The following is a 9,368-nucleotide window of genomic DNA, read 5'->3' on the forward strand; positions in this document are numbered from 1 at the left end:
TTAAGTGTAAACTTACAGCTACAATGATGTAATACCGAGAGACCTACGACTACAAGTATATTATTAACAGAATATCTAAAGCATATGTCACTTTGAATAACGTTCAAATTGAGCCTATAGAAAATACCACAAATCTTTTATTAAATAGATATTGATATGGCTAAATTTAAGTTAGAACTTTATTCTTATCTATACACAAAAGTGTAATATTTAAATTACTGTCAATTATAGTACTCTATAACACTTCTCACAAATGTATGTAATATAAAATGATAAAACAATTTTCAATTTAATATATTAGGTTACCCTTACATTAATCGTATAATCTAGATAATCGTTTCATATATTAAACATAAAGTGGCACTTGAATCACAAATACTGGAAAAAATTTGGGGAAACATCAGCTTCGGCGGAGGCCGACCGCCGCCGCCCTCGCCGGCGACGCTCTATGATACTCTCCAACAAAATAGATTATCCTTATATTAGGCAAGATACTTTACATCACAGGATTACTGGATTGCAAGGGAGCGCCCCGTCTTGTACTTGCGGCGCACGGCGCCCGCACCCGACCTACGACCTGGCCGATGATGCCGGCGCCGCGACCTCCTCACGTATCTTTGTATATACTCTTTCCATCTCAGACTATACGGCTTAAAAGGAATTAACCACTACAAGAATGCACTTCGAATCTCATAATTTTCAAATTTTGTTATCATTATAAAAATTACAACTAATATAAAACTTTTGTTAGTCTGTGAAATGCACTTACACGTTATTGCTGAATAAAATATCACTACTGGAAAACGAAGGCTCATTGCGAGAATTAAAAAAAAAACAGAATAAATAATTAAAATACGATCAGTAAGAATCGAACGAGAAAATAAAAACGAATACGAAAGAAACTCGGAACGCAACAGCTCGACGGCGAAACAGCAACAGCCCTCGAGCGCAACAAAATAAATACACACTAACATAAGGCCACGGGGCGAGTGACTGAGGTAGCCCGCGACGCAACTACTCTACTTCCGATACCTACGTTATTTGGTAGCTTACAGGAGCGAGCGGGGGTCGCGGCAGGCCGGCGCGGCCGAGTCTCACCCGGTAGCGCCGGCCCGCCGCGCTATACTTCATGTAACCCTCGATACTTTATATGTCTGCCGTTGTATATGTATAATTCTTATGTACACTAAATAATCTACATGAACACTTACAACACAGTAGATAATAGTTATGTGGACAGTTGGCTACCACGGGCGCGTCGCGCCGCAGGGATGTTGCGACCCGACGCGTCCGACACGATCTGACTAGGCGAATAAAATTAGTCCGTCCCCGTACGGGGGCCGGTAAAGCGTAATTACAACTAGACACCTACGACTCCGCCGAGGTGGTCGGCGGGTCGCCAGTGAGGCGTACGTACTGCGGAGGCGGGGGTGACGGTGAGGTCTAGATGGACTCGCCGCCGAGCAGGTCCGGCGGCAGGAACGAGTTGAGCGACGAGGGCGTGGCCCGCTGGTCGTGCTGGTCCGGCCACAGACCGGGGAAGGCGCCGCCCCAGCCCTCTTTGCCGGCTGCCGCGCCCCCGCGCCACGCGCCACCACCGCCAGAGCCGAGGTGCTGCAAGATCATCTGCACCTCCGACTCGGCCGGCGACTCCGCGAAGATCGTCGTATTGCTCAACACGCAGTTATTTAGAGCCATTTGAGCCTGCACAAACCACCACACGAATCAAACTATATTCATGTTGATATACTTATACTAGTGACTCCATTCGCATCTTATAGCACATAAATTTTATTAACAAACATTATGAGGGTACTAACCTTAGCTGCTTCCTCGCGAGACGAGTAGCGAGCTAGAGCGAAGCCCTGATTCAGGTAGAGGTGGAAGTTCTGCAGGGGGCCGTGCTGTAGGCACAGAGTCTTCAACGTCGACCCATCGATCTGTCAAGGAAAAAAAAAATATTTTCACTAGGAACAAGTATTTTTCAACAGTGCAATGTAAGTTTACGCTTACATAAAAAAAAAAAGAATAAATGTTTCCTCCTTTCGCAACATAGGACCTCTTAAATCTTTCGCCACTTTGCCTTGTTGCGGATCTCCATGTCCCAGTGACCTGTTTTCATGACGACATCGAACGTAAAAGGCGTTCGTTTTAATTACCTGCGCCGTAAGATTCTTGAGCAGTAGCCAAGTGGAAGTCTGCCAAGAAGGCACCGCGCGCTGCTGCGAGTTGGCGTGGTGCTGCGGCCACGCCTTGTTGAGGCCGGGCGGCGCGGGGCGCGGCTTGGCACCCCACGCGTCGGCAGGCGGCTTCAGCGCCCCGGCACTCGTGGCCGGTGGCGCATAGCTCCACGTGGACGACGACAACGTACGTCCTTCGGCGCCCGGCGGGGACGTCTTCCCGCCCAGCATGTCCGTGTCCTTGATAGCTGCCAGCGACAGAGGCGAGCGGACCACAGAGCCCGGAGTCATAGCCGGATCATCTTCGACATTTTTCATCTGGTTGCCCTGTTGTAAGAAAATATCAAAATCTCGCTTTCCAGTTGCACATGTCAGTATGTCTTGAGCGTAAAATATTTGTCAATTAAAATATTTGCCCTAAAAAGATGAGTTAATTTAGTTAAGAAATTTAATTGTAATAGTACACATACCTTCCATGGTTTGCCGGGTTCGAACTCGGGTACAAGGTCGTACACAGGCTGGTGTGCGCCGTGAGCCGGCCAGTCTTTGCCGTCCGCCACGTCGGCGCTAGAGTCGCCCCAGCTCTCAGAGCCGCGGCCTACTCCCCATGTACTATATCATCAAAATGGTTTTACAATAAAGTTTGAATATTTTTTTATTAACGGCAGCTTCAGCACTGAAAAGGCGACCGAAACCATGAGTTCATTAATTTTCAACAATTTAACAAGTCTCGTTATCTGTTATTAAACTTTTACAACTAACAATATCAAAATTGCAGTGCATAAACAACAATTAATTGAGTGAATTTGAATTCCATTGTCCATTATAATGCTAATAAAACATAAGCAAAAAAAATCTAATTTGAGACAAACAATAGGTACTCACGAATCAGGTTGCAAGCCGAGCTGATTGAGCTGAGGGCTAGTCGTAGACTTGGCGGTGCCGGGCGCACGGCTGAACTCTGAACCTTCGCCGTCCTTGTCTAAAGAAGGAAGCTTCCACTGGTTCAGGCGCGATTGCTGATTGCCGCTCCCACCATAAGCCTGACCATATTAATTAGAGATTAAAATCGAATAAAAAAAAAAACAAAATAAAAGGTGGCCCCTGATTTTTTTGTTGTACTACCTACCTGATTCTTTTTCGCCTATTTAGTTAGACCAACAGACCAACAGTTCACACATTAATATATACATCATGTATTACGCTGTTGTTGTTTAAGCACATTCAAAGAATATTTTATTCATACATATATATAAAACATCGAGTGACCGGAAGAACAAGTGGTGCGCCTGATGGTAAACTACACGCCTGTCCATAACAGTTACAGGGCCACTCAGAGCTATAAATTGTAAAGATCTGAGGGGACCACCACTGCGCCCGTCACCCTGAGACATAAGTTGACGAGTCCCATGTGCCTGTACTGTAATTTGACCACCACCATCCTTCTAAACCGGAACACAGTAAGCTTGACGGCAAAAATAGGTAAGGTGACAGTGGTACCCTGGACGAACTCTTTCACTAGGAGCTCTACTGCTACTAACCATTATATTTTGTTCCACCAACGTTCTACATATATTTTATTGAAGATTGGGTTCATGCTATGTCCCGTTCGCACAAGTGGCAAAGGCACCTTCCCTTTGTGGTCGGGTGGACAGGTGCTGGAGGGTACAAATATAGCCCGGAGCGAGCGAAGCGCGTTCTACCAAACCACAAAGGCAACGCGACAACACATCACAGAAGTTCTCAAGAAGCCAGTAAAGAAGCCTTTTTCTTCCTTCTATCAAGTGTGGATCGTCGAAGGGATCTTTTTTAAAGATGGAGTAAAATTCATTATGCAAGTGTTGCTCACTTGCAAGCAGCTAGTGAGCGATAAATAGTCTATCGACTGAATGTTGGTTACGCTTATGCAATAAATATCTGAACTTATCTCATTTGAATTATCATCGACCCATTATTCGCCCAACTGTTGGGCACAGGTTCATATGAATTATAAATTTATACATATGTACGTAGATACACTCACTACATTTAAAATGACTTTATGTTTTAAAGTTTTTCATTTTAATTCAATATACATAGATAATTAAATCCGCCTGTCCTTATTAATGTGCGTGAATAAAAATTTATTTCGATACTGGTAAACTGTCAAAATAAGAGTAAAGAAGTAATTAGTAGTAGTCGTCGTCGAACGTCGTAATATTCGCAGCAATTCATCACATCTCATCCCATTTTTGGCAAAATTATACCCTCTTTCGCAATATATTGATAAAACTGTCGACAACAACTACAGGACTCTTTAAATTTTTATGAAAACTATCAACCCTGCTAATGCCATTTTACTCCATCTTCAAAAATACAAACTATAGTGAATAAACCCATAAAAAATTATGCACTACGGCACGTGCTGTTTCTAATTTATTTCAAACGGGAGTTAGAAAAGAAAACGTACCGCCTGCGAGTCTTTGCTGATGGCCATTTCGCTGAAGTTGTTGGGCAGCTGCGCTAGCGGGTCGTGACTCTGCTTGAACAAATCGGCGCCGCCCGCTTGCTTGTTCATGAACAAGGCCTGCTGCGTCGCGATTTGATTCTGTGTTAAAGAATTCGTTAATGTTAATATTTGTATATTTTTTAAAGGCATTTCAATAAAGCATTTACTCATGATTGATGACATATCATTATAAAACAAGGACTTTTGCGTTTAAGTTAAAAGTACCCGATATTACAGCAAAATCTGTTATACCGTTACCCAAGTAGGTAACAGTATTAATTCAAAGACATGAGACTAGAAAGCACGTATATAGATAGGACTTTCCGCATCTTTACCTGTAAAGCAGTGATCTGCTGTTTCGCTTTATTGATTTGCCCAGATAATTGCAAGGCGGCAATCGTGTTGTTTTTCGAGATAACCAAAGTATGCTGCTGCACCAATTGTTGTAGTACTTTGATCTGTAAACAAAAGAAGTTTATGCGCATCAACTTGTCTCGACGTTCGAAATCCCATAAGCTTACCTACATCATCACTTCAAAATTAAGAGTTGAAAAGACTTAAGAACTTTTGGAAGCCTTTTATATTTATGACCTTGTTAAGATTACGTCACGTTATCAAGGTCATGAGGAAATATTGAACTCATGAATTATATCACGATATTTCATCAAGTTAACTTGACTTAGCAAAATATGCTTATTAATTATCTCTCGATTATGTAAATTTCATTTGGTTCATATGAAAGGTATTAAGAAAGAATGCTACGAAGTATATATGCGCAAAACCAGTTCAGCAGAACTTTTTAAATAAAAATAACTATACCTGTTGCAGCAACTGGTTGAGGAGAACGAGTGTCTGCGGCGCTAGCGGCTGGTTGAGGATCTGGTGATTGAGGTACCCGGCCGACACTGCCATCTGGATCTGCTGTACTAACATGCGTAGCTGTGCCGCACTGGGTTGCCCGCTGTTGCCAGACCCGCTGTACAAATGCAAAAAAAATATAATTATGTCTCCTTCAGCCAAATATACCAGCATAATCGTCAAAGAAAAAATAGTCTTAAGCAAATTTAGGAAGTCTTTCGCTAGTCTCTTTATTAATTGTAGTATAGCTTGAAATGACTGTAAAAAGTCCAGGTCATATTGATAAATTCATCAATAACTAGAACTAGAACTGTATCATGGGTGTCAGTGGCATTGTTATGTACCTATTGGAGTTGTAAGGGTGATGCTGCACAGGTTGCGGTGGCGGTTGGTTAAGCAGCTTCTGCACGACTGCGGGCGAGACCGCAGGCACAGACGGCGGCGGCTGGAAGGGTCCGTGGTGGAAGTGCTCGTCACGCCGCCAACCCTCGCCGCGCGCTGAAGCCAGCAGCTCCAGAGCTTCCTCGGCGTTCATATCGCGGTTGCGCAACGCAGCTTCAGCCTCTTCCTTCTTGTATCCCATCTCCACAAGGTATCTACACAAATCATAATCGGTAGAATCAATTTAATTTATTTTCAATGTACTGTCACCACAGTGTTATTGCGATCTATTACCGTGACGCTCACCTGAACTGTTTGCTATTCCACACCGCCTCTTTGGGCAGCTGCTTTCCGAGGGGCACACTCTGTGGTGGTTTGGGACCGCCCCACTCGCCGATGTCATCTGGCCAAGCACCAGCAGGTCCTGACGGCTTCGGCTTAGGCGCGGGCCATAGCACGGGAACAGATGCTTCCGGCCACCCGGGCACTTCCCTGTCCGGCCAGCCGGGAGTATGAGGCTCCTCCCACGAACCGTTACGTTGTCCGTGAGCGCCCCACACCGCGTCGGGTTTGGTGGGAGTGGGGGGAATGCGCTGAGGGCCAGCGGGCGGACCTTGAGGCGCTCCACGTCCGGGCATGCCGGCCATGCCGCCACCTCTCTGCGCCCACAGCGAGGTGCCGTCGTCGAACCCGCCGCCTGCGCGCCGTGCAGCGGGCGGAGATGGCTCTTCCCATCCAGATGATTTGATCGAGTCTTTGGGACCCTGAGAAAAAGACAACGCACGTTAACAAAGTTGAATACACAAAATTGTAGCCCGGTAATAATTTTAAAGTTTCGGAAAGTGCATGGGTTTCGTATATTTCACTCCACAATCAAAATTCAATAACACAGAACCAATAAATACGTGCGTCACATTTGCGATCACGTTTACGATAGAACCGGTACATACGTAAGTCGATGTGAAGTATATATTAATTCCATTGGACATTCCGAAAAATGTTTTTAAAACCCAACCCAATGATACACTAATAAAAATCTCGTAAAAAGTTAAAAGAAACCGTAACAAGCGTCGTTATAGTTACCTGCGCTCCCCATTGGTTTACAGCGGCGGCCGGCATCATCTTGTTAGGCCCAGCGGCGTGCTGATGATGCTGGCTCCACATGTCTCCGTTGAGACGGCCCGAGATGCCGCCGCGCAGGTCATGACGTGTGTCGGCCGGTGCCTGTCGTGGATCGCCGCCGCGGTGCGGATCCAGACGAGGGTCGGCGGGGCGGTGCGGCTCACCCCACGCGTTCCAGTCGTCTTTCTTAGGGACTCCCCATTGCTGGGCATGCTGTGGCGGCCCGGCCGGCCACTGCTGCGGCGGAGGCGGCCCCGTCCATACATTGGCGGAGTCGGCTGCGTCGTCATCTTCTCCCCACGTGCCACCAATATTAGTAGTCGGAGTGTGACCCCAAGGCGTTTTAGCTGCCGGTTGTGGTGGAGGTTGTCCACCGTTTCTTAAATTGGCTTCCCAGAGATCGGTTCCGAGGAAGGCACCATTGTTAACGTTGGGCTTCCAGGCGGGCGGCCCGCCACTAGCCGTTGGCTCGGCTTTCGAGCCGGGTTCGGGAGATCCAGGTACATCCCAGTTGGTGTCTTGGTTTACATGTTGCTGGAATACAAATGAAGGTTAAAAAATAAAATATTTTATTATCAGTTAAATTGCAAATAATAAATACTCACGCCTCCCCATCCGTCCTGGCTGAATAAAGCTTCTCGCATGGAGTTGAGCTGCTCTATCTTGGCAGAAGAGGTACTATTGGTATTGTTACCGTTGTTCCCATTACCAGAAGAAGGACCATTAGTATTCGCTACCGAATTCGGAGGATTATTTCCCCCGTTATTTCCATTTCCAGTATTGTTTGTACCTAAAAATAGACAATCGAGTCATCTTTTTAGTTCTCTAGCACCTTCGTTATGCGTGCAAATGAAATCTCATTTACACCTTACAGATATCTAGTTCAGCTTTACATGTGGCCTTGGTAAATAAATGTTTTTTTTTTCTTTCTATAATCTATGATGGATGGAAAAACTGTACCCAATAAAATTTGTATTTTGCACAAGCAACAGAGAGTTGTTTATTTGTTCGAAAGTTTAACATAGGAAATAAATACATTTATGATTGCTGTTTGTTTGCATCACTTGGAAAATTTACCGCGAAAGATTATAGGACGAACTTGAGTCCCACCTTGTTAATAGAAGTTAAACCCTGTTGTGAATGCTAACGGGAACTCAACCTAATTATTCAGGCATAATTTAATTGTGCGACGTTTTACCGTTGTTAGAAGGCGCTCCGTTGTTGTTCGGCTGCGCGTTTGGCATGTTTGGCGGCGAATTCTGCCAATTTTGAGACGCGGCGCTGGTAGGCGGCATGCCATTCCCGTTCCCCTTGTTGCTATTCACTGCAAGCAACAACTTCATTGGACAACACCCTCACAACCCCTCAAAATACCAAAACTCAAAACTCAAAACCCCACGTGCCAAATCAATATCAATCTCTTGTGACTTTTATTTAACTCGAAAATACACGCGATCTCAAAGAACTTTGTCATGCAAGTTTTTTGCAGCCAAACATTATTCGATAATATTATTCAAAAATGCAATCAAACGAATGTTTATAGTCGATAAATAGAATCAGCGGTTATGGATAATGTTACGAGATAATAAAAAAAATGCGAGATAATAAATGATAGCATAAAAATACTACAGCGCTCATACGGTCGTAAGTCAGCAAACAATAAACAAACAAACAGCAATGCAAATTCCAACTAGACTAGATCAGTAGAAATATGATTTGAAAACAACTTACTGTCGGCTTGCGAGGTGGGCGGCCGCTGAGCCGTGTTATTCCATTGTTGTTGAGTATTGTTAGACCCATTATTTGCTTGGCCGCTTGAGTTACCGCCCCAGTTGGCGGCTGCTAAAGGAAAGTCGTCTAATTTACCTATCGATTGTTTCATGAAATGTAAGAATGATGCATCCACTGCTCAAAGATGTACTGACAACATATACAATGTATTGCCAAATAACCAAATGATGAGACATATTATAATGACCCAACAATTTTCAAACTTTTATGTTTCAGACTTTTCATCTCCTTCTTTGGTGAAATAAATTAACAATCACAATCCTTAAATTTATTAGTGTATGTAATTAGACCAGAATAGGCAGAGCATATTAACCGAAACTTCAAGTAATACAATCCCAGTATGATTAAAAATCAAAAGATCAAAACAAAATAATTATATGATTATCACTAGTATCGGGTTTCTTACCATGGTATGACTTCATTTTATTTTCCCGATATTTCGGAACTTCCATGGAGCGTGCAACCGTTTGGGATATTTCGGAACGGTTGCACGCTCCACGGAAGTTCCGAAATATCGGGAAAATAAAAAGAAGTCATACCGTGGTAAG

The 9,368-nt window shown here is 44.2% G+C and overlaps 1 protein-coding gene across 6 annotated transcripts in view; it reads right to left on the reverse strand.

The window, feature by feature from the left end:
- Window positions 1-20: 20 nt before the first annotated feature.
- LOC113228485 (protein Gawky) overlaps window positions 21-9,368 on the reverse strand; it is a 10,798-nt gene continuing 1,450 nt past the window's right edge. The window contains exons 2-15 of one of the 6 annotated variants that reach the window (XM_026461810.1): window positions 8,761-8,868; window positions 8,228-8,353; window positions 7,635-7,819; window positions 6,991-7,563; window positions 6,214-6,671; window positions 5,871-6,122; window positions 5,488-5,644; window positions 5,004-5,126; window positions 4,630-4,767; window positions 3,066-3,223; window positions 2,651-2,792; window positions 2,160-2,507; window positions 1,821-1,940; window positions 21-1,704 (exon numbers count right to left, since the gene is read on the reverse strand). In XM_026461810.1, coding sequence (XP_026317595.1) covers window positions 1,444-1,704; window positions 1,821-1,940; window positions 2,160-2,507; window positions 2,651-2,792; window positions 3,066-3,223; window positions 4,630-4,767; window positions 5,004-5,126; window positions 5,488-5,644; window positions 5,871-6,122; window positions 6,214-6,671; window positions 6,991-7,563; window positions 7,635-7,819; window positions 8,228-8,353; window positions 8,761-8,868 — 3,149 coding nt within the window. In that variant the 3' untranslated portion in view covers window positions 21-1,443. Of the gene's footprint in view, window positions 1,705-1,820; window positions 1,941-2,159; window positions 2,508-2,650; window positions 2,793-3,065; window positions 3,224-4,629; window positions 4,768-5,003; window positions 5,127-5,487; window positions 5,645-5,870; window positions 6,123-6,213; window positions 6,672-6,990; window positions 7,564-7,634; window positions 7,820-8,227; window positions 8,354-8,760; window positions 8,872-9,368 lie in introns of all 6 variants that reach the window. The other 5 variants (XM_026461811.1, XM_026461809.1, XM_026461813.1 and 2 more) reach the window with 5 other exon arrangements.

This window comes from Hyposmocoma kahamanoa, unplaced genomic scaffold (assembly GCF_003589595.1).
Source record: "Hyposmocoma kahamanoa isolate Upper Pololo Valley unplaced genomic scaffold, ASM358959v1 232, whole genome shotgun sequence".
Taxonomy (NCBI): Eukaryota; Metazoa; Arthropoda; class Insecta; order Lepidoptera; family Cosmopterigidae; genus Hyposmocoma; species Hyposmocoma kahamanoa.